At 41.3% G+C, this 25,847-nt stretch overlaps 1 protein-coding gene across 1 annotated transcript; it reads left to right on the top strand.

Annotated features, from left to right (window-relative positions):
* Nucleotides 1-908: 908 nt before the first annotated feature.
* LOC306789745 (Fanconi anemia group A protein-like) lies at nucleotides 909-25,487 on the top strand (the record flags this gene model as incomplete). Its single annotated transcript, XM_079285818.1, has 27 exons — nucleotides 909-969; nucleotides 1,591-1,703; nucleotides 3,757-3,853; nucleotides 4,089-4,231; nucleotides 5,906-6,001; nucleotides 6,206-6,279; nucleotides 6,849-6,958; nucleotides 7,258-7,368; nucleotides 7,534-7,597; nucleotides 9,620-9,732; nucleotides 9,959-10,035; nucleotides 10,642-10,783; nucleotides 11,385-11,518; nucleotides 11,878-11,988; nucleotides 14,153-14,248; nucleotides 15,992-16,054; nucleotides 18,006-18,088; nucleotides 18,227-18,287; nucleotides 18,363-18,412; nucleotides 18,707-18,777; nucleotides 19,689-19,787; nucleotides 20,446-20,579; nucleotides 20,659-20,729; nucleotides 22,247-22,346; nucleotides 22,517-22,704; nucleotides 22,812-22,908; nucleotides 25,194-25,487. The coding sequence occupies 27 exons, from the start codon at nucleotides 909-911 to the stop codon at nucleotides 25,365-25,367; spliced, it is 2,733 nt and encodes a 910-aa protein (XP_079141944.1). The 3' UTR covers nucleotides 25,368-25,487.
* Nucleotides 25,488-25,847: the final 360 nt, after the last annotated feature.

Here is a 25,847-nt window from a genome sequence, read left to right as displayed (position 1 = left end):
TGTCAGTGGATGGGTCCGAGACGTCAAAGCAACGGTCGTCGAGAATTCTCATCTCGTCATTGGAAGAGTAAATATATACAGATCTGGTCAGATATTTAGCAATATTCAATGTTTACTCAGCGCAAACAGACACGTGTGTTTGTTTACATTGTACGTGCATGTCATTGTGTGCGTGTGTGTAGGAATTCACTTTCAACTAACTCCTAACTTCACCCCCCCCCCCCCCCACACATATATATATATATATATATATATATATATATATATATATATATATATATATATATATATATATATATATATATATATATATATATATATATATATATATATATATATATGATATGATCCGACGTTAAACTCATATCACGCAATGCTGAGGCTGCATCGCTGTGTTTCGCCTGTTGTACGCGCTCGACACGTCTCTGGCACCGACTGCTGTCACGGGCCGATGAAGCTTCGGTAACCTTCTCATGTAAAAGTTTAATTTATATTTCCTTTATTAAATACTGTTCACAAACGAATTTGCAAATAAAATCACTGACCACTTATAAAGTGATCCGCACATACTCGAGTGTACTCCAAATTCCATTCCTTTATATCTCGAGAGATGCGTGACAGCCATTTCTGGCGACGTCGCTTGGATAGCTCCTTCGTGTCATTTCCTTGATGTGTAATGACCGCTGGCAAACGAAAGAATGATTTCTTGTCTCTAACAGCTCTGCTGCCACAACCAAAGACAGCACAAAAGTTCACCACCGATAGGTTATGCGACTCAGCCGTGCATGCCAGTGGCTTTGTGTGTACTCCAACATGGCCGACAGCTAAACTGTGACGTCACACGAGACCACTCCATTGGCTGAAACGCTGACTTTCTCTCGAAGCGCTGATTCAGCCGTAAAGTAAAAATGGCACTGAGTGCATCGTGTGACACGGTCTCTCAGAAGAGGACTCTGTCGAGCCTCCTCTGTGAGTTGACAGCAGCTAGCTAATGTTGGCGTTCTTACTTATGGAGCACCAAACAAAACTTCTCGCGAATACAGTCTAAAATGAAAATACACACTCAAATTGTAGTCAGACTGACGTGTATCCTAGTCCATTTTCCCCGTTGATGTCATCGTGACCGCGTCTGTATTGTCTCGATAAATACTGTAGCGTTTGTAACGTTAACTTATGCTACCGATTAATTATGGCGTTAAATTAATCAACTCCGGCCATTGACGTGGATACATTAAATTGGAAGCTTTTTAAGTGGAGTTTGGCGTGACCCTTCACGGATAACCATTCCTAGTTACATTTGTTTTAGATAAGTTCACCCACTGAAGGTAGCGGTGTTGTGCCGAATCGATATGCGTTCCCGTACCTATACCCTGGACCCCCCCTAATTTTCATAGGAGGGAAACACTTTTCGACGAGGAAGCAAACTTCGACATAACACCTGTACATATTTGTCATCTAATCTGAGTCAGTTTAGTTTTTGCCTCAACTTCACAATTACATACGGTTTGGCAAACCGTGTTATACGATACTGAAACGGTGTCCACATAAACATTTGTCTGAAGTCTGCAGTATTTCGTGTTTTTTCCCCAGATGGCCGTGTGATGAAGAGGCCGAAGCAGGAAGATGCTCGGAGGCTGCAGGAGGCAGCGATCCAGCTGCTGGAACAGCAGCAGAACCTCTGCGGTCTGCTCAGGGAGGTCGGGGTGAGTGAGCCGACATCAGTACCAAGGCAGAACCCAATGGGCAAACACTATGCCACGACAATAAGGACAATTTATACTAATCTGTGGACTGAGAAAGAGGAGTGTAACACCTGACCATGTCATGAACTGCCAAACGATGCAATGGAGTGGTCTCGTGTGACGTCACAGTTTAGCTGTCGGCCATGTTGGAGTACACACAAAGCCACTGGCATGCACGGCTGAGTCGCATAACCTATCGGTGGTGAACTTTTGTGCTGTCTTTGGTTGTGGCAGCAGAGCTGATAGAGACAAGAAATCATTCTTTCGTTTGCCAGCGGTCAAGGAAATGACACGAAGGAGCTATCCAAGCGACGCCGCGAGAAATGGCTGTCACGCATCTCTCGAGATATAAAGGAATGGAATTTGGCGTACACTAGAGTATGTGCGGATCACTTTATAAGTGGTACGTGATTTTATTTACAAATTCGTTTGTGAACAGTATTTAATAAAGGAAATATAAATTAAACTTGGACATGAGAAGGTTACCGAAGCTTCATCGGCCGGTGACAGCAGTCGGTACCAGAGACGTGTCGAGCGTGTATAACAGGCGAAACACAGAGATGCAGCCTCAGCTTTGCTTGATATGAGTTTAACGTCAGATCATATATATATATGTATATATATGTATATATATATGTGTGGGGGGGGATGAAGTTAGGAGTTAGTTGAAAGTGAATTCCTACACACACGCACACAATGACGTGCACGTACAATGTAAACAAACACACGTGTCTGTTTGCGCTGAGTAAACATTGAATATTGCTAAATATCGGACCAGATATGGATATATGTACCCTTCCAATGACGAGATGAGAATTCTCGACGACCGTTGCTTTGACGTCTCGGGCCCATCCACTGACAAACTGATTATAAGCGTCGAGCCCTTTGTAGCACTCCAACTCGTCTTTTGTGTAAGGACTGGGGGTGTTCACGAGATACGTGTAGATGTTGCCGTAGTTTACCGATGGAAGATAAGTAGGATCGGCACTGAAACGATCTGCACTCATCGTATAGGGATCCAAGTTACCAATAACCTTCAATTTGGCCAGGTAGCGAACCTTTGATGCACTATCCAGTGATTCAAAGTATTGTATTTTCGCCGCACTTCCTTGTTTACGCGCCGCCATGTAGGATCTGTATGTACTCCAACATGGCCGACAGACCTCGTAACTAAGGAGATCGTGACGTAGGTGAGACCACTCCATAAATTCACAGTTGCAAAAAAGTGCATTCACCGAACCCTTCGTAATTGGAAAAATTAAATATGATTTCTTCAAAACACAGGTATATATTTTATTCGTGCACAAAATTAACCATGCATCAGTTGCACACAAAATCACTGTGTTCAAATAACAAAACCAACAAAACATGAATTTCACACAAAAACATAACTCAATGAATATTTACTGCGAATCAATGTGACTTTTGCTGTTGCCTTTCAGATACAAGTTCAGAAATGCGCGGCTTCACCTTGGCAAGTGCCACTCTCATATCATTTTCGCAACAAAGTCTGTTCCTTTTCTTAGTTTTTATGTCTACCATCCTCGAAAAAGATTGCTCGCAAAGATACGTTGTAACAAACGGTGTGAGTATCTCAAGGGCTTTCTTAGCAATAAGAGGGTATGGTACGATTTAGAGTCTAAATTAAAGAAATGTTGTATTAGACTGTATGGGAGTAACTGGAGCTCCTACTGGCCATTTGTTGTGTGTGCCACTTGATTAGCTTTGGTGGAAAATATTCCGCATTGGATTGTGATTAAAAGGAACGTTGCTCTTTAGCCCCAAACCGCCAAAGATGTTTTACTGGAATGAGGGCTTCTGGGTGAATTACACTTGTGTGATTCACTGTAGAGGGGCCTTTAAAGATTTCGGAAAGCTGCTTCACCGGTGCTCCTTGTGCTAGGAACTGGTTCGAGGGCTGACGAAGTAAAATCTTCAAATTCAACTGTTTATGATCTTTCACAAATATTTCATTAATTTAAGTTTTTTTTATTGTTTTCTACATTTTCTTTAGACTACAGATCCTTGCAACATTTTCCGCACTCAGAACGTGGAGCAGAAACAGGCAGGCTCTGAAGGCGCCACATCCACCTCTGCATGTTCACTGCTGGGTGAGTGCTGCACATCAGTTCTCCAACAGCTAATATCTGAGTCAGCTGCCGGATGGCACGACACGGACAAGTTTCACCTTTTCATGGCGGCCGTCTTTGTTCATCCTTTATCTTCTGGACATTTGCTTGCTTTTTCTACACCACAAAATAGTCTTACAGAAATGGTCGCGGCTCACAGCAGAGTGTGCCACAGAGTGAAATGCTGTGAACTACAGGGTGTGTTGTCTGTGAACAGCGTGCGAGCTGAGGCGTCGGGCCTCGCAGCTGGGCGTCCCGGCGGCGGCGCTGTCAGTCAAGATAATGCTGGAGAGGCTGATGGAGATCACGGGAAGCGAGGAAGAGGAGAAGAGGAGAGGGCTCCTCACGTCCTCTCAGCGAGTGAGTATCTGACAGTAAAGAGTTGATGATTTGTTTCTACGGGCCGTAAGAATCGAAGGTGAGCATTCAATCCGTCCCCTCATGCACGAGTAACAGTGCAGGAGTCACAGTGGCTCCCACAAACCTGTGAACAAAATCCTGAAGTTGAAGAAAGTGATTCAGTGTATTTAATGAGTTGGTCTGTTAGTATTAAATCAACTTTTGTCAATGAACATAACTCGTATAACTTGGAAATAAAGTGACAGCGTCTTTGAAATGTTTGAAAACAAACGTACGCAGCCGCCACTGGAATCTAATTCTACACTTAGTGTACCTGTAATTCTAATACTGATCTTTATCGGACACTGTGCACAGGTTTAAACAGAATGAGGACTAAACTAAACTATATATTGTCATACAGTTTCATTTTCAGACATTGTATATATTATCCAGTAAGTGTGTTGTTAAGATTTAAGTTATGCATGTGCAAAATCTCAGACCGGAAAAATCCCGGCGCACCCCCTGTGACCTTTGACCCATTTTGACCCATTTTTAGATATCTGCAAGTCTCAGCCCTTTGGTTTCTGTGGAAACCACTTTATAGCATACAGACAAATAAACTTTAAAAACGTTACTGCTGTCAACACATAGTCATTATTTTATACCAATTAGCTTTTCCCCCTTCTCTTCAGCTGTATGTGAGAGGGGACTCAGCTCCTTATTAGAATCAGGACAGACTGGAGGTCGTCTCTGAAAGAAGAGATGATGGACAAGCGGATGTTGGCGTCACTTGAGGGACCCACAATCCAAGACTTCAATGCTTAAAAGACCAAAGGATCTGTGGCAATTTCTTAATAAAAGGTGACTAAAAAAAGGCAACCATATGACCAGTTTTGGCAACCAAAGAGCTGGTGCCTGGTTACCAGCGGGGCAACCACTTTTAGGAGTTAGCGTCGACCCCTGAGACTCTTCTCCCACGATGTACAAAGTAAAATGGAGGAGCCATCGTAATTGAATGTCAGTATGGACATTCCCCGTTCAAATCAACATAGCAGGATGGTCAGAGCAGAGTCCATTTTCTAAGCAAACTTCCCGACAACCCGACTATATCTGTCGCCTTGCTGCTAGAGAGGAATTTGAGGATTGCTGGATTCCAATTGCTCCGTATTTCTGTCGGTAAGTCATAAATTGACGGTTGGCCAAAAGAGAGTTCTCAAACTAGTGAGTGTGACACGCTTTAAGGCCCCCTCTGACTTGTGTTGTCACCATAGCTACTACATTCGCCATGCTCTCTTAAACTCGTCAAATGACTGCGGCATTAATTCGATTAAATGTTATACATTAATACTGCGCAGTTTTGCCGAAAACATGCCAGTAAATCAGATGCCAGGCGCTTTTTCTTCAAACAATGTAGTGAGTGGATTCTCATTCTCATTTTGTGTCTCATGCACGGTGACTTTGTGTTTTCTTCCCACAGCTTTACTGCTGCATCAGCTCTGCATGCTGAAAATGGTCGTTGCGTCACATCTTGTTGAAAGATTACGTCTGCGGTTTAACATCTTTCTGCTCTGGATGCAGCCGCTAACGTCTCACGAGTTCCTCTTTCATTGCTGCGGGACTCTTGTTCTGCAGGAGGACACAAAGCACAAATGTGACACACGATGTAAAAACGTGTCCCGTCCCTGTCCTCTCTAGGTCCAGCTGTGCGTCCTGCTGGAGTCCAGCAGAGAACTGCTGTCACAGGGAGTCCTCTGCCCTAAACTGCTCTGGCAGGAGTACAGGAGGGATCAGGTGTGTGTGTGTGTGTGTGTGTTCGTGTTCAAACATTGACTTGATTACTTCTGATGAGGTTTTGCACAATTTGTAATTCCATGAAGTTACTTTAAAATGTTCATTCGTCCCTTTACAGTCGGTCTGAACAACAGGAAAAACTGTGCCTGGCTTTCTTATATACAGGATGTAGGAAATGAAATCTTTAATGTGGTGTTTTTACAGAGGCTACCCAACCTGGAGGTGGTGTACCATCTCCACTTTTGCAACATCCTCACCCTGAAGTACATCATAGAGAGGTAAGAAATATAAGTAGTTTAGTTTTTTTATGGAAAAAAGCACACAGGGATTACTATCATGCAGCAGTTGGCCTCAGAAGATAACAAGACAGAGAAGTATTCTACTTCAGTATATTTACTTCTGCAAACACTATCGAAGCATAGAAAGTCTTTTAAGGATTTAAATGTTAATAACTAACTGAATACACAGTTATGAAATGTAACTTTACTTCAGAACACTTAACTGAGAATTCTCTCAGTGAAACATTTTGCTTTAAAAGCAAACTATCTGCTTTATGTGGGTTGAGTGTGAATCTTCTGGTTATTTCAGAGACTGGAAGTAAACCGCCTGAATACATAAAGGTGATGTTCAAAGTAACAGCATTCAATGCTACAACTGAACTCGCAACAGAACACAGAGTTACAGTGTGGATGCAGAGAGCCATCTTTAAATTGTACACTGAGTTCAGTTAAACTAAAACACAACAAAGAAGTCACCCCGAGTTTGAGGAGAGTGAAAAAGCATGGCCGACACCTGCACCGCTCTGCAGCATATGAACTTGAACCCATCGCTTTGTTTCTCCATTCAGTGATGAAGAAGCGAGACTGTGGTTGGTGTCTCAGGTGAAGGCTCTGTGCGGTTGGACGCCTCCTCACGGAGACGAGGAGACCAAACAAGTTCAGCGGAAAGTGCTGTCAAGTAAGGACACTGGTCGCTCATCCATTCGTCAACATTACAATACTTCAAGCACAAAAGCTGCTTTGGATTTGGGAGACGTGATTCTTGGATGGTTTTGTCAGAGCACCTTGAATTTGGTGCTAAATGAGTAAAATTGTACAACGGCAGGCTTAGGAAAGATAGACTTGCACTTGTACTGCCAGGGTTAGGAGTTTTAAATGCAACCAACCAAGCTACAAAACAAATGCCCTCATGGCATCAAGTACACTCCGTTTGCTGCTGCTGAGGGTGATGCTGATAAGAGATCTCCTGTATTTCAGCTGTGGTTGGAGTCTTGGTGGGAAGTGGCTTCGAGCTGATCCAGGAGGCGGCAGCTGCCGACAGGAGGGCGTCCCTGCTCTGCTGCTCGGTGCTGGACGACATGCTCTTCTGTGAGTCTACGTGTTCCCTGTAAAGCACTTTGAGTCACACCTCTGGAGCCTTAACGCTATTTTCTACTTTTTTAAGAGCTAAGACGTCTAAGTATCTTAATACTTCCCTTATTTTTTTGTCTCGCTTTTTAACACTTTATTGTTTTTCCTCTTTGTCTTTTCCAGGGCTGCTAGACACCGAGGGAAAGAGTCTGCCGCTGCAGTGTGCTGGAGCAGGAGCTGAGCTATGGTTCATTGTGTTTTGTGTGTCTTATTAAGCGTCATGAAATCAGAAAGTTTGTTGAGTTTGAGGTCTCTGCCTGAAGAAAACAAAATCTAAAAAACAAACGGTTATCAAACATTTGGAGGAAGAACAAAATAATGATAAAATCGTCTCATATCAATTTTAATTGATCAACCACTTTTCTTATTGACATGACGGGGGTGTCAGCTGCCAGAGTTTTCCGACATAAAACCATAGACTGGGACTGAGATTGGGACACAGCCGTATGTAAGAAGTGGACGTAGTCATCGTGGCGTCACTCATTGGTTTGTGGACTGACGTTCTGAAGCCTTGCGTTCGGTGATTTTGCCGTCGCCATCTTGGAATACCACGGTCGCCATGTTGTTTTTTTCCTAAGCAATGAACATAAATTACCATATTTGGAATGCGGAGGAGTGACGTAGAGACATCATAGACGGCTCTGGTAGCAAGGCAAGGCAAGTTTATTTGTATAGCACATTTCAACAACAAGGTAATTCAAAGTGCTTCACATGAAACCATTAAAAGCATCAAAACACAAGGCAAAAGAAAAGGAGATTTAAAAACAATTAAAGAAACAGTGTAAGAAATAAAATGCAGTAGTAAAATGCAGAAATGCAGGAAATTGATTAATATATTAATTGAATGTGGTTCAATTAAAGGCAGCAGCAAACAGAAAGGTCTTCAGTGGCAGTGACCTGTCAATCACAGTAAGCCTGCCCTAAAGCATCCCCTGCTTTATGGTCTGTGTGACTCTAAATGGACCATAATGTACTAAATGAACATGCTATGTTGAAGAAGACTTGAAACTAGAGATTGAGACATAAACTCATGTTTACAATGTTTACTGAGGGAATAAATCAAGAGAGAAGTAGTCATCTTCTCATAGACTTCTATACAACCAGACTTCTTTTTGCAACCGGAGCAAAAAGAAGTGTGTGTGTGTGTGTGTGTGTGTGTGTGTGTGTGTGTGTGTGTGTGTGTGTGTGTGTGTGTGTGTGTGTGTGTGTGTGTGTGTGTGTGTGTGTGTGTGTGTGTGTGTGTGTGTGTGTGTGTGTGTAATATATATGTATATACGTATATAAATATACATATACTTATATGTATATAAATATACATATACGTATATGTATATTTATATACGTATATGTATATACATATACGTATATGTATATTTATATACGTATATGTATATACATATACGTATATGTATATACGTATATGTATATACATATACGTATATAAATATACATATACGTATATGTATATACATATACGTATATGTATATAAATATACGTATATGTATATACGTATATGTATATTTATATACGTATATGTATATACATATACGTATATAAATATACGTATATGTATATAAATATACGTATATGTATATGTATATACGTATATGTATATTTATATACGTATATGTATATACATATACGTATATGTATATAAATATACGTATATGTATATAAATATACGTATATGTATATACGTATATGTATATTTATATACGTATATGTATATACATATACGTATATAAATATACGTATATGTATATAAATATACGTATATGTATATACGTATACGTATATACATATACGTATACGTATATTTATATACATATACGTATATGTATATTTATATACGTATATGTATATTTATATACGTATACTTATATACATATACGTATACGTATATGTATATACGTATACGTATATACGTATACGTATACGTATATATACGTATACGTATACGTATATATACGTATACGTATACGTATATATACGTATATATACGTATACGTACATACATATACGTATATATACGTATATATACGTATATATACGTATACGTATACGTATATATACGTATACGTATATGTATGTAAATATACGTATACGTATATGTATGTAAATATACGTATACGTATATGTATGTGTGTGTATGTGTCTTGTACGCTGTTGGTCTCTGTTTCTTACCCCTCTGTCCCGTGTTTCACACAGGATTCAGATATTTGACGCCTCGTTGTGTGGAGTTTCAGTGTCAGTGGAGACCCTTCAGCATTTCTTCACACACTCGCTCACACAGACTCTCACTTACAAGCCTCGACTAACCGGTAAAGACAAGTTGTTGACCTTTTTGAACTGCTTCATGCTTGTTTTGGTTTTTCTTGATTCTTGATGCTTACACTTAAACTTACGATACAAATCTGGTAAGCACTTCAATTGGGCTCAGAAAAGGTTTGGGAAAAGTTTGAAATAAGTATCCTGATGCACATGTACATGCTGCTTTCATAGTGGGGAAAACATCTGAAGTGTAACAACTTAATCTCATATCCGCAGTGTCCGATGCCATCGCTCTGCAGAATGAGTGGACCTTCGCAAAAGCCAACCGGTTGTTGACCTCTCTGTTCCGTAAGGTAAATGTTAAAAGCAGAGCAGGTTGTAAACCATCACATAACAAGTTTGCTCTGATTCATGTGACTTTTTTACATGTAAGACTAGTAAGTGACTGACTGCGATTTCTATTTCATAACCTTGTAATTAAAGGTCGAGAAAGATCATTGCTAGATGAACAAAACACCCCGACAAATACGCCCACTATTTTTCAAAAGGCTGCTGAAAATGATGAAGATATAAATCACACAATGGCATAAATAATCATGTTGTAATGTCGACTTGTTCCTCCCTAAAGGCTCTGTTCACCTTTTTATTGTATTTTCTTCTCATCTGTTATTGCACTCTACAGTAAAGATAGTTAATGCACAGTGCTGAGCCCCATTTTATTTTAAACTAATCAGGCTTCAGGTGTACAGCCTTCAGCGCAGAGGAACACAGCATTGAGAGTATTGATTTATGATCTATTATGATGTTCTCACCTGCAACAGTATGTCAGTCTGTTAGTCACTCTAAGCTAAAAAGGTTACTGGAAGGGCTCTCTGTGTCTTCCGATCTTTGGTCTGCAGGGTCTGTTGTAACGACGCTAACAGTAACTCGTCTGCATTGTTCTTGTGCTCCTGTAACAGCTGGCTGTGATCTTCAGTGTGGAGCAGCTGCTGTGTCACCTGCAGCAGGTTTTGGAAACCCACGAGGTCAACTGGAAGCACGTCCTTTGCTTCCTCTCCACCCTGCTGGCTTACAACCCCTGTGCCCAGCTCAGCCTGAGAGGTAAACGCTTTTATACTGGTTTCGGAGTTTCTCATAGATGAAGTATTTTTGCACTGCCCATTTCAAATTAGAGAGGTGCTCTCAGTAGAAAATAGATCTCCGCCAGGTGTGTCTGCAACAACCACTGCTTAGTGTCTCACCCCCGTTCTAGACACCAATGAGCTGTAAGGCTTCGTAAAACACTTCATTCAAACTTAAAAACAAGCGACGATGTAAACTGTTCCCCACTTTGTCTCTGGGCGGTGATGCACTCAGCTGTGTTATCACTAGCGGCCAGGGGCCTGTTACGAGTAGTGAGTGTGGAGTCAGCAGGCAGTCAGTGGCAGCATAAAACACGCAATAAAAGGTGTTTTGGTAAAGGGTTAGTCACCCCAACCAAGAAAGCTTCTTGAAGGTGCAGCTGTAACTGGTCACCCAAAATAGTAGGCAGTTTTCTGCAGCAAATTCATAGCAGAAGTTATAAAAGCTTAACACTAATAAACTCATACGTCAGACTATGAACAGTAATTGACAGAAATTTGATGTGAAAAGGGCTTTGGGTCGTTTTCACCCCAGCGTTAAAAAGCTGTTCATGTCTGTTTGGTTTCTCTTCCTCTGCCAGAGCTGCTGTCCAGACTGCTGAGCTCCGCATTTGAAGGCTACGACCTAGACAACATGATAACTGCCTTCCTCTTGGCTCGACAGGGTGCGCTGGAGGGACCCGCCATCTTCCCCTCCTACAGCAACTGGTTCAAGGTTTCATATTGGCTTTTCAACACCACTAGTTTGGTTATGGACATGTTTGGATTAGTGCTGCTGATAGTGAGCGTCTTTAAGTGAGCTTAGCAGCATGACCAGCAGCTATTTTGGCGTGCATTCACCACATAAGACAATGGACATTTTTCAGATTGTTTAACAAAGGTGGATTGTGTGTCCGTGTGTATTAACCGGGTTGTTGTTCAAACCCATGATGCAACAGTTTACATGGTAATGGGATCGTCTGTTTTTGCAGTTTGTTGTTATTACAGATAGAGTTCCAGAGAGTTTGATAAGTCTTAAAGCACATCAATATGTATTAGTTTTACTCGTAGCAGTATACCTGTCTGCCTTTTCAGATGTCTTTCGGGGGAGGCAGTGGCTACCATGCGACCAGTAAGAAATCTCTGGTGTTTCTGCTGAAGTTCCTGTCTGACTTGGTGCCCTTTGAACCCCCACAGTACCTCAAGGTGACACTCTTCATATGTCTCTGTCTCTGAAACAGTTTTGATAGCCTCATTTCGCTAGACATAAAATATATGGTGCCTTTTGTATGTCAGATGAACCTTTAATGATCCCAAGTGGGGCAACTGTGGCTCAGTGGTAGAGCAGGCTCGTCCTTCAATCAGAGGATCGGTGGTTTGATCCCCGCCTCCACTAGTCCATGTGTCCTTGGGCAAGACACTTAACCCCAAAATTGCTTCTGAAAGCTGTTCCTGTGGTGTATGAATGGATATGAATGATTGCATCGTCCTGATGGGAAGGTTGCACATTGCATGCTAGCTGCTGCCATCAATGTGTGAATGGGTGAATGATGACATGGAGTTTTAAAGCGCTTTGAGTGGTCGGAAGACTAGAAAAGAACTATACGGTAAAGTCCATTCACCATTTAACTGGTTACTACAGCAAATAATAACAGGATTCAGAAGAAGACATACTAACATATTGTTCATACTGTATGTGGGGTATGATAAATGTATGCAGTATAATAAACCATAACTATTGAAAAAGAACTATGCAGGAATATAACTTAATACACACTATGAAGTCTGCAGCAGTGGTGGAAAGTTACAAAGTACATGTACTTCAGTACTGTGATTAAGTTTGAGGTACTTGTACTTTACCTCAGTATATCCATTTTATGCACTTCTACATCTGAAAGGAAAGTATTGTACTTTTTACATCCAACACATTTATCTTACAGATGTACTTTCTCAGATAATAAAACATCATCTTTCAAAACACAAGGAATTTTTAAATATCGAACAGTAGTTCTCAACCTTTTTGGTTTATGACCCTTTCTAAAACAAAAAATGAAATCTGTGTCAACTAACCGGTGTGAGTTGTGAACATTTCCCCTCAACTTCATAGATGCTTTCATATGAATAAACATTCCTTTCTGTTCTGTGGACTTTAAGTTAAGCTGTCAGCACATTACAAAATCTGGTGAATCAGTATTAATGACTGATTATCTGGCGAAAGCGATGTGCTTTGTGAACTCTGAGTAACATTTGTGAATTTGAGTTTACATGCAAGGCTGGGAAATGTGTATGCTAGCTAGCTATATGCTACTAAATACTCATACACTGGGTTTCAGCTGAAAAAAAGTGGTTTGGGGATTTAGTTTCTCCTTAAAGGTAACGCATCATCTTTTCCTTCAAACATTTTAGGGAAACTAATAAGCAGGTAAACATGTTTTGTTGTGCAGAAAATATAGTCTTTGTTGCCCTTTCTTGAGGCAAAATGTAAGAAAAATGTAAAACTTTACTCACTCAGCGGCTGGCTAGTTAGCTTTCTAATTCCATGTTTTCATGCTTCAGCTACAGACCATAAAAAGCACCACATGAACGTCTGTAGCAGTACTGAGTTTTTTCCTCTTTCCTAACCCATGAATCATCCCATGACCCCCCCAGATTTGTATAGTGACCCTTTGGAAGGGCACCAGACCCCAAGGTTGGAAACCACTGCACTAAACTACCTAAGTGTATAAAGTAAAACGAGCTCCACCATGACCAGCTTTAACAGTCAGATGCTGCTTACACAGTCACAGGGGTATGTCTTTTTGTGTAATGAAGACTTTATGCTTTAAGTATGTTTAGCTGCTAGTACTTCTGTACTCTTACATCGGTCATATTTTGAATGCAGGACTTTAACTTGTCAAGGAGTTGATTTGTTTATGGTTGTCTTGATACTTAAAGGCAAGGTGAAAAGCACCTACTTAACAACATATGCAAGTAGAATTACAAATAAATCAAGTTGTTTGTATTTTTATATCAAAATCCAAACGACTGTAAAACAATATATGATGCATGCTTTTGTAATCTACGACCAGCCAATTCCAACCATTAATGTCATGACATCATCCGTCAATCAATCTGTGTGGAGCCACAGTCCTCCGCTGCTCCGTATTGTGCTACATTCTAAGCCCGCCCACTTTCTTTTAGTGGTCCAATCAAATGCAAAGGATTTGATTCGAATACCTGTTAGTGTTCACTGCTGAAATATTCCATTTCACTGGGGAAAAACATCACAATAAGAAAGGAGATGCTCTAACTTCCAGTTCGCTGGGACTGAGTAGTGCTTCCAAGCTGGACTAGAAAGAGCAAAACTCACTGTCATTTTTACCCCTGGTAGGTTCACATCCTGCAGCCTCCATATGTACCTGTGAAACACCGCAGCCTCCTGATGGAGTACGTCACTCTGGCCAAGACCAGGCTGGCCGACCTCAAGGTAAACACCAAGGGATTTATCCTCAGCACATCATTACTGCGTTATTTAGACATTTGAATATTGAAAATAGACGCAGTCCTCCCAGATGTTTTGTGATGTATCCATGATTGTGTGTGTTTGTGTGTCCCACACAGTGGTGTATAAAGTACTCAAAAGCCATACTTGAGTAAAAGTAAAGATACCTTACTGGAAAACTACTCAAGTAAAAGTAAAAAGTCACCTATTAGAATACTACTTGAGTAAAAGTCTTAAAGTATCTGATATTTATTGTACTTAAGTACAAAAGTACTTTAGTATCAAAAGTAATTTTCTGATATTAAATGTACATCACAACCTGAACATTAAATGAACATCATAACCTGTTCATTGAAAGTAAAAGTACAAGTAAATGCTGTTAATAAAAAAGCAAAGGGTCAGAATTGTGAGAATGATGAAGCTTATTCTTTTAAGTGCTGTGGCACCATGACCAAGGACATGGAGCTGTGTTGACAATAATTGGGTTGGCTGTGATCCATCCAGGAGCAACAATGTTCAACATAATATATTGTACATAAGTATACTTTTGCATCTACTATGAACTTATCATCATAATTCTCCGAAAAGCAATATGACACTATGAAGGAGTTGTAACAGTGCGTTTATAAGTCTGCTCATTAGACTAGAGGATGTAGAGGCCAATGCATAATATTATGTTCAGCAAAACATATCCACTTGATGCATCAGGTCAGTGTTTTGAGAAAGGACACCTGCCTTGTAAACTCCTATGGGCCTGATTTGAACACAAAGGTTTTGCTGAAGCTGAATCTGCAATTGGGCGACTGCTACCATCATAACTCCATCTGATCATCCACAACATGACTCAAATATCAAAACATGATCAATGCTAAAGCAGCACCGAAAGTAACAACCCAGTCATTACTTGAAAGTGAAACATGTCCTGTTCATCTTCAAAAGAAGTTGGTTTTCAAAATTGCGAGAATTCAGTCTCGCTCTTCTTGGGCTGAAGACTAGTCCTGCGATGCTAAATAGTCTTTCACAGGCCGCTGAGGCAGGTAGAGGTGTGTTCAGCATCACAGACAGCTTGTGCACAGCTGCGAAGGATTTCACTAATGCTGCGCTCTCGCGGCTCCTGTCAATCCGTGTATATAGCTACAGCTAACGTTAGCCAACTAGTGCTGTACAACTGTCAACACTTCCTCAGCTCACTAACTCGCTAGCGATCCACTGGTGTTGGTCTTCGTCACCACCGTCGTTTGTTGCGGGAGTAGCAGGTGCTTCCATTTCGGCTTCCATCATGAAATCAGTCATCGTAGAGTGGAATTCTACTCATGTAGTCGCCCGCTAGCTTATAGCATCCTGGGAATCAAAACACCGCGGCTTTGAGAGCACTTGTTTGCAATTGTGCATTAACGTGATTAACCAATGATTTAACTTGCTGCTAGGACCACTGATTCACCAAACCTGCTTGCTTGCAGTCTGTGTTCCACCACAGTCCCCGACGCTGCTCTCAGGATTCATTTTGTTTCTAAAGATAGATTTGATTTTGTAGCGAGTAACGAAGGTTTCAGGGGAAATGTATCGGAGTAAAAGTACCGGTTTTCTTTGCAAAATGTAGTGAAGTAAAAGTAAAAGTCAACAGAAATATAAGTAGTAAAGTAAAGTACAGATACCCAAAAAAACTACTTAAGTACAGTAACGAAGTATTTCTACTTCGTTACTATACACCACTGGTCCCACATGCAGGAGTCAGTGGAGGACATGGGTTTGTATGAGGATGTTTCTGGTGCAGGCGGAGCATCATTGCAGGTAACGGCAACACCCAGTGATATGTTTGTGTCGTCGGCAGAGAACGCCCTTATTTTGACGAGGCTCTTTTAATTTTCCGAGCTCAGGAAAGTGTCAAAGATAATTGAGGCAAACATTTCAAGCATCGCGCTTCAACTAAGATTTGAGAAACCAGAAAATCTTAGCAGGCATCAATGATGCAGTGAATTACAGGAATCAACCGCTAATCAAACCTCTTGCAGATGTGATTAGTTTGTGTTCTAAAATCCTGTTTGAAACGTTTCAATTCCTGAGTTTTGGTCGCTGTACCAAAGCAGTCAATACTTAAAAAAGAAATACAAATATATTTTCTACAAAGCTCTGTGTTTTAATTATCAAAGGAATCTCGAGATTTTTATTTAGATAAATGTCTATTAAGTCACTATCTATCGCAGAAGGAGGTAACACAATGGAGAGTGAGCCCTATCGACTTGTTTTTCAAAATAACATCCCCCATTTCCTTCACTGTATGTTAACAGGAAACTAGGGGGCAGACCCAGCTTTTTAAAATAATAGCCCTCAGAAGGTATCTGCATCTCAACAGGGAATAATAAATACTGGGTGTTTGTGGTGACATTCTCAGTAAAAAAAAAAAAAATGCTGTATTACAGTTTATCACCGTTAAATAAACAATTGATAGAACTATGCACACAATTCTAAAAACTTGAAGATCGTGTATAAACAAAAAGATGTCAGACTGCATTGTTTTCACTCCAACATATATCAGAATAGAATGTCTAAATCAACCAGGACTAATAACAAGCATCCATACGATTACTGCCTAACTGGAGGCGCTCACCAGATGGAGCGCGTACATTAAGGCTGAGTCCTTACTCCTTATGTCATCCCCTTTCTCTCTCCCCTGCCGTTCCTGTTTGTCTCTCTCACTATCAAATAAAGAACAAATGCCAAAAAAATGATCTGACTAGACATTTAATGCCGACATAGACCCTTTAACCGCCGACGTCATTTAGCTCCAGTCATCCAGTTAACAAGCTTTACACATTGAACTCAAACTGTTTCCAGCATCAAAATGTCTGGTTATTGGATGATTGGTCATCAGAATCGATATTCCTACAGCAGACTACAGAATTCAGACAGGATTACGATCAGGGCAGCAGGTGTTTCAGTTTAACAAGTGAACATGTTAACTGGTGACTCTCGGCCAAATGTGTCCGTGGTTGGTAGATAATAAGCACAGATGAGGTTGTATTTCAAATTGATTGAAGTCTTTTACGGGGACACCTACGTGTTTTACTGGTGTTTTCAACAGCTGCCGTCACTACGAGCAACCATGACTCATTCGGCTGAGAGTCACCAGTTAACACGGTCACTGGTTGAACCGAAACCCTCTGGCTGCGAGCTATTAACCGTGTTGACTGGCACTGGACTGTTTGTAAAGTCCGTTTTAAAAGTGAATAAAGTCAAACCTCTGAGTCTTTGTCCTGGTGTTTGACGTTCTGTACATGAACACGTTGGATCATCTAGAGACTTGTAGCTCATAATGTCTCTCTGGTGTAATGTTACACGCTAGCTTTGTCCACTAAATACATGTTTAAACCCTCCCACTAAATACTGGGCCACTAGCTAATGTCTTGTCTTCTACCCACTAAGATAGATCTGGAAAGTCACTCTTTTTAGGTTGCATTCACCATCTTGGCTGGTTAATGCCCTTGCACAGCTTGACAAGAAAACTGCGGGCGTCATCATTTTAAAAAAACTTTAAAGGGGTCCATTGAGCACTTTACAGTTTTAGGACATGCGACACATTTCGGTCTGTACCAAAAAAGAACCGCCGATTCATATCTAGCTCTAGTTCCAGCACGCAGACTGTGCAATGTTTTCATTTGCATCGAAATCTGTATTTCAGCTGATGTTTTTTGTTATCTCAATAATGTATAACAGCGTGATGTTTGTGTGTGTGCAGCCCCAGTGCCCGGCCGTCCAGGATGTGGAGAAGGCAGTGTCTCTGTTTGAGAGCACAGGAAGAATCTCTGCCACAGTCATGGAGGCCAGGTATTCAGCCACATCGTCACCTCAGCACATTTATAAAGTACACAACAGGTCCTTTAGACAATCTGGGTGTCATGTAGATGTGAGAAGTGAGTTAGACGGAGACACGGACGGATTATTGACACTCCTGTCCTCCCCCAGTATTTTCCGGAGGCCGTATTTCCTGGCGCGGTTCCTCCCTGCTCTGCTGACACCGAGGATGGTGAGCAGCTCTATCTCACTGTTACACTTTCTCCGATGTGAAGCGAGTTTATCTGACGCTGTCTTTAAATTCCAGCTTCCCGTCAAAGCTGACGCTCGGATGAGTTTCATAGAGGCTCTGAAAAAGTGAGTTATTATCAGAAGCTTGTGAAATTGCTCTTCTCTTTTCTCCAAGGCAACTTTTTTTTAGACTTGAGTTTATATAATTTGATCCTGTCATGTATTTATTGTCTCCCAAAATGTATTCCTTTATCACTTTTAATCTCAGAAAACTTTTAATTTCGCATCACTGCTTGTATATGTTGTGTTTGTGGACCTGATCAGAACAACCATCAGATTGTGAATGTTCTTTACCAATCATGTTTAACTGTGATTCTTCTGTATTTTCCCTGTTATGACACTTTGTTTGTCTGCATTCAGGGCAGATAAGATCCCTGCTGCACAGTATTCATCGTATGTGGAGTCTTGCCAGAAACAGAGGCAGCAGGACAGTAGGTCATTCGCTCATTTATTGTAGTGGATACTCACGAAATCTGATTTAGTCTAAGAATGCAATTAGAAAAACAACCACATACAAAGCAGTAAAACATTTTATTTCATGTGTGTAGTTTTATATTTGCTTCATAGTAGTTTAGAAGGTTATGTCATACAGAAATGACAATATTTGACAATTGAATATATTGATGCTTTGTCTGAAATTCCCGAGAGTGGCTCAGCTTACTTCCCAGTACGAACTCTTGATTAGCATATTTTTTAACTAATTTGGTTCTCAAAGTTGTACAATCCATTAATAGCCGAATGTAGAGCCATTTTACCTTCCTCATCCATGTGAATGAGACTGGACCTCGGGCTGGGAGGCGGGGTTAAAGGAAAGGCTTGTGCTCCGGAAGATCCGCTGAATTTCTGCTGAATTTCAGCTTAATTTCATATTTGGAAGTCAAACTTTTTTTTGCTTCATGCGCCACTGAGCAGCTTTCATAGGAATGAACATGGCTCCGCCTCCAACTCTGTATCCACTTCTCTTCATGCATCCGCGGTTCTAGATGGGACTCAAAGCGTTCGTGTTTTCTTCCAGGAGAGTTTTATTTTCTCTATGCACTCTAAAGACAAGGTACATTTATTGTGTGTGAGCAAGTTATGTCAAATTAAAACTCACCTGGAAGAAAACAACAATTACAACACGTTTTCACAGAAAAGAGGGAGAGAAATCTCCTGGCAAACCTTTTTTCACCTGTTCTTAAGTCATGAACACAGGAGACAAAACTATGTACATCAAACGTAGAAAATTGATCAACAGAATTTTATTTGACTCACAAGTTGCCTCTCAGGGCTTCCGTATAGATGTAATGTACGACAAACTGAAATAGCCCATAACTGCATTTACACTGTGTTGCATTCCCAGGAGGTGCAGTGTGTTTGGACACCAATGATGAGCCTCTGGAGGTCCTGAAGATTCAGCTGCAGGAGTTCACAGAGCTGCTTGTTGAGGGGAATGATGGAGGTAGGCAGATATCGACAAAGGACATGCAGCACAGCACATCACACACAGAGATGTAGTCAGGACTCCAAGATTAGCCGTTATACAATGAGAAAAACCTTTAAAGACAAGTAGACACTCACTGTACTTTTTCTTGTCCCTGTGATTGTTTGGATGATCTCATTTGCTCAGGTGTGAACAGAGACTGGTGGTAGCCAATGAGATAGGAGTTTATAAAGAGCAAAAAGGAAGCGTTGAAAGAAAGACGCTCCAGCTTTGTTTCTTTCTTTCTTTCTGTGTTAAAGGAACACGAACGTTTACCCAGTAAAACATTTTTTTAAATGATTTGATAGTTTTGTTTGATTGTTTTGGGGAAATGTGTGTAATTTAGAGTTTTTCTCTATAATTGAAATAGTTTGAACTCTTATGTTCCAGCTGTATGCAAAAGTACTTTTCAGTTGTCAAGCATTTCATTCACATAGGATTATACAAAAATAGGTGTTACCTGTTTTTGTGTTATTTTTCATATTTACAAATAGTTTTTCAATTAACATAAAACATGCTATAATATTCAATATTGAGATAAAAGTGCTTTGGCCATATCACCCAGCTCTACAATGAGACTGCACTGTGAGGCTGTCTCTTTGAATCCCTCATCTCCACACCTGACCTGTACCCTCAGAGATGTCTGCCCAGCTGTCCAGGATCTCACACACTCTGAACGTCATCTTTCCCGGCCGCAACGATGAGCCGGTTGGAAGGACGGTCATCGAACTCCACACGAACACCCCGCTGTCCCCTGAGCTCCACGTCAAAGTATGAACTTCTCTCTCTTCATCAGTGAGCCGCATGTATGTCAGCATGTATTCTTTCATTCTCTCCCTCGTGTTCTCAGGTCGTCCGCATGATCCTGAGAAACTTCTGCCAGTGCGTGCTCGACGCTTCCAGAGCAAACCCTCCGAACAAGTGAGCGCTGCAACTTTTTTAGGAAGTCTTGCGCTAAACAAGAAATAAAATTATTGTCAGGGTATGAAAAATTGGGGGGGAAAATGCCACAAATGTATTGAGTAGCATTTAGTGGCCATACATATACATGTATCTACATACAGCAGCTGGAGGGAAGCATTAAAGGGATAGTTTGGTTGTATGAGGTACTTACCAATATTTACTTTTTTTGACATGCACCAAATATTCAGTTTATTTAAAAAAATACAATATTCCTACTAATCCTTTTACATTGCTGATGAAAAATAAATATTCCACTGAAATTCACGTTTACATGCAGCAGTGCATACTCCCTCTTGAAAAAGAAGTCGTTGCAATATTTGCGCATATCCAAAAACCTGTTGATAGCCAAGTATTTCTTAATGTTTAAAAGTAGTGTGTTTCTCTCTGTCACCAGAGATGTGGGGTTTTGTTTTGGGCGTCACTGCATCGTGTTAGCTAGTTGGTTTGTGTGCAACGCACAGAGGCCATGTGGAGCATTTGCGAAAAAACAACATGGCAACGGCCGTATTCCAAGATGGCGACGGTGAAATCGACGAACTTGAGACTTCAAAACATCAGTCCACAAACCAATGAGTGATGGCCACTTTTTATATGCAGTCTATGGTTGTATACATTTCCACAGAATGCTCCTAAAACCAGAATAATATTGGCGTCTCCTACACTTCTTAGTGGGAAAATTCTCCATTTGGAATAAGCAATTACAAACAGAATATGTTTACATGAGCATTATCAATTTGGAAAATTGTCATATTCTGAAAATAAATGGAATATTAGTGTGCATGTACAAGGCGGTCGTTTTCTGGGAATTAACAGATTCCATCTGTGTTATGAGATTGCCTCTTCCTTTTTATTTATTTTTTATTTTTTATGTGTGATAAAGTGATTACAAAGCAAATGCAGACAAGGGCATGAACTCCCAAAGAACTGAGGGGATAATACAAAGTAGGACAGAGGACAAAACAAAAGGGGGACAAAAGCAATCTGAGGAGTTTAACACAGTTTCAGACAGATGGGTATGAGAGGAAAAATGGAGGTCCTGCGAAATGGATGCAGATGTGTGTGTGTGTGTGTTCTCTAATGTGTGGTCAGGGTGTTGGGGGAGCGAGTGGTATTGAATATATATATACATTTAAAATGGTGCAAGGAAGGAGGGAGGAAGCAAGAAAAAAAAAGAATGGAATGAATAAATTATACTAATGCCAATTAAAGTACACATACATATAACATAAATGAATAACTCCAAACAATAAAATGAAATAAAAAAAATCTTTAAATGGCTATAATCATGTATAAGTATGTGTGTCAGGTGGGCAGTAGTGGGGGGGGGCAGAAACCAGACCAGAGCATCACGGGAGCCACCCCAAAGCGCAGGTATAGCAGCAATGTGACTGGAGCCGGAGGTGTAGAGCCTATTAAATTACTGTTTTTGGTCTGCCATTGCCATCAACTGACTAGATACTTCTCCATCATTACAGACAAAGCCCGTGGGCCTCCAGATTTGTCAGTGCACTGCTTGGCAACACGCAGCTCCTCTCCGGCCTCATACACGGACTCTGGGACCTATTTCATAACCAGGTACACAAATCCATATTCCGATGTCTCTACATCTGTATTTTGCTGAGTGCCTGTTACCTCCCACCTTTTTGGACTACGTTAAAGTTACTTCACCACTTTATTCCTCCGCGCTGCTCAAACGTGTAGTACATGCACTCTTCAGCTTCACGAACCTCTTCTGTCCAAAAAAGGCGGCGGCGCTGAGCGCCGCCCACCTACTCGGCCTGGCGGTGTTTGCGGTCCATCTCCACGCCTGCATGCCCCACGGTCCTCTGGTCCAGCTGTTCCCGCCCACACTGCCGGAGCCGGTTCGCGTCGGAGAGGCGCTTAGCTCAGCGCTGGTCTGCAGCACACACTCCAACATGCTCTTCTGTGTCAGGTGAGGTTACGTGTGGATTCCTTGAACGTTTCTTGTGTTGCCGGTATGTGACACTGGCGTCTGGGCCGGCTGCCACCTTCACTCACAGTCTTCTCGTTGCCGTCCAGGTTGTGTGTGGCAGCTTTGTGTTACGGGATCTGCAGAGGGGACTCATTGCCTCAGCAACAACAGCAGGACTACATCCTCAACAGCTTCTATAAGAAGGTGTCTTTTTCATCTTACTTTCAATAATGTCATGAGGTTTGTGTTACTTAAAAATCTCATAAGACTCACACCGTGAAAGGGCAATTTGGGAAAAGATACATTTATTTACTTGTAAAAAGATAAAGCAATAGTAGAAAGGTGCTGAGGTGTTGTACTTAAAGAGTAACTAAACCCCCAAACTTTTTTTCCAGCTGAAAACCACTGTATACGGTTCAAATCGTGACATTTTAGTACAACGTATTTGAATTCTTCATATTGTGTTATAAATATAGATAGCGACTGCCCCTTACTTGTTAAAACCCGGCTATTGCAATTGAATTTAGCTATTGGCTGATCTGGAGGCAGGTGATGAATATGGAGGCAGCTTTCATCACCAACAAAGATTTGTTTTTAGATGTTAAAATCTTCATTTGAGTAAATGTTTTGCTGCCAAATCAAATAGTTTACAGGATATTCAACCATCATTTCTTTATAATGCATTTAATACTTGACTTTTTTCTTTACTGGGCTCTCATAGTCTATGAATATGAGATATGAGTTTACAGATCATTACAATCCCTCCTGGTCATTGTGGAGGTTAGTTTATGGCTTTTTGTCGATTACACCTACAGTCTATCAAGGCAAGGCAAGTTTATTTGTAAAGCACATTTCAACAACAAGGTAATTCAAAGTGCTTCACATAAAACCGTTAAAAGCATCAAAACACAAGGCAAAAGAAAAGCAGATTTCAAAAACAATTAAAAAATTTAAAAACAGTGCAAGAAATAAAATGCAGTAGTAAAATGCAGAAATGCAGGAAATTGATTAATATATTAATTGAATGTGGTTCAATTAAAGGCAGCAGCAAACAGAAAAGTCTTCAATCTTGATTTAAATGAGCTGAGGGTCTCAGCAGACCTGCAGCTTTCTGGGACTTTGTTCCAGATATGTGGAGCAGAAAAACTGAACGCTGCTTCTCCATGTTTAGTTCTGACTCTGGGAACAGAAAGTAGACCGGTCCCAGACGACCTGAGGGGTCGGGATGGTTCATAAGGTAGCAGCAGATCAGAGATGTATTTTGGCCCTAAACCATTCAGTGCTTTGTAAACCAACAGCAGGATTTTAAAGTCAATTCTTTGTTGGACAGGAAGCCAGTGCAAAGACCTCAGAACTGGAGTGATGTGGTCCACCCTCCTGGTCTTAGTGAGGACTCGAGCTGCAGCGTTCTGAATCAGCTGCAGCTTTCTGACGGACTTTTTACAGAGACCTGTAAACACACCTGTAAATCTAGGCACAGAGCAAGTTGCTTAAAAAAGCGTTGAATGCAATTTGCATACAACTCTTAGGCCAAATCCCACACTCATGAACTCACAGACTTTGATGCGAGTTCTTACAAAGTCCGTGAGGGTTTAGGGTTGTCCCTCCGTCAAATCATCAAGTGCATGAAGGATCTCTCGCAGACATTTTGAGCCCTTTAGGAACACTTTCTGTAAGTCTGCATTTTTGCAGGCTTTGCCTGTGGGAATTACCCACAATTCATGGCGTTGTGACGTTAAACGCGGGAACACCAGATGAAGCCGGGTTTAAGATGGTCCATAAAAGCACAACTGGTTTATTCATCAAACTTTAAATTTTGTATTTTAACAGTTTTGACAAAATCGAGTGAATAGATTATTTCACAATTGCCTCTTGCCCTCATGAGGCAAGAGCCTGGAAGACGTTCAGATCGGGGAGTAAAAATGATAAACTATTTTTAAAAAAATACCCTGGTAACGTGATATGTCGCAGCAAAGTGCTGTCTCATTCGCATTTACACCACTTCAAGCCCACGCAGCCTCTCACACGCAACCATTTATCAGACGACGCCAGTTAAGTCCCTGAGGGTTCAGGGTTTAAGGCCTTTAAGGGGGGACATCAGGATTGGACCTTAAGCTCTCTTCAAAAAGCAAAACATCAGCCCTGGATCAACCATGGCGCTGGTCCTTAAAGGCCAAGAGTGTAGAAGAGCTTATTAGCTTATTTTTCAGTGACTACTTCCAAAAATTCACACAAACTCAAAGATGGGTTCAATTCAATAAATACAGTAGTGCTACTGGCATAAATGGGGGTGAGGTAACCCTGAAACGGGTTAAGTCTTTATCAATAGAATTCACAAAGTAAAATCTCAAGTTACACCCCCCCTCCCTTCCATGATCCCTCTGAGTTAACCCAGCCCCCTTTAAAATCCTGTTAAACCCACTTTACCACACTCACTAAGGGGTGCTACATTAGCAATAATACATTTGCTTATGTCATTGACCACACAGAGACCCAGAAGAGGCCAACCAGGGGCAGCAGTGTCGGTGGCCACAGCTTCAGCACGGGCTTGTCGCCCTCCCCCTCACGCTCTCACGACCTCCACGCCGAGGAAGGCGAGGAGCCTCAGGAGCCGGCGACTGTGGATCGGGAGAACTCGTTCGAGGATCTGGAGCAATTCCTAACCCAGTTGGAGTGGGCCCCGCTCCACGGCGGCACGGACGACCTCGGCTTGGATTCAGAGCTGACCTTCGACCCCGATATGCAATCAGAGCAGGAAGAGGGCAACGCGCAGGAGCTGGAGATGAGGGCACTGACAGAACACCTGAAGGTCGTTGTCAAAGACATTCACATCGCAATTGGTGAGCGCGATGATTAAGGATGGATTGGTTGTGCGAAGAAAGTTTCTTACTGTGCTGTGTCTTGTTGAAAATCTTGAAGTCTGAATTTTACATTAACAGTCAATGTAAAAATAGTTTGTTGATAAATGTTTCTTGTGTTTCAGATCAGCTTCTGTCACTGTGTTTGCTATCCTTTGAGTGTCTAAACACAGCCAGCTCTAAAGACCTGTGCCTCGCCAGCATAGAGGAAGCCTTCTTCACGCCGCTGTGGAGCGCCCTGGTGGCTCTTTTCCGGTACTGTAGCCTACATCCACCTAACATGTC

The sequence above is a fragment of the Melanostigma gelatinosum genome (genome assembly GCF_949748355.1).
Source record: "Melanostigma gelatinosum genome assembly, chromosome: 2".
Lineage (NCBI taxonomy): Eukaryota > Metazoa > Chordata > Actinopteri > Perciformes > Zoarcidae > Melanostigma > Melanostigma gelatinosum.
Note: the sequence above shows the minus strand (reverse complement) of the source record. Positions and strands in the feature narration are given on the sequence as shown.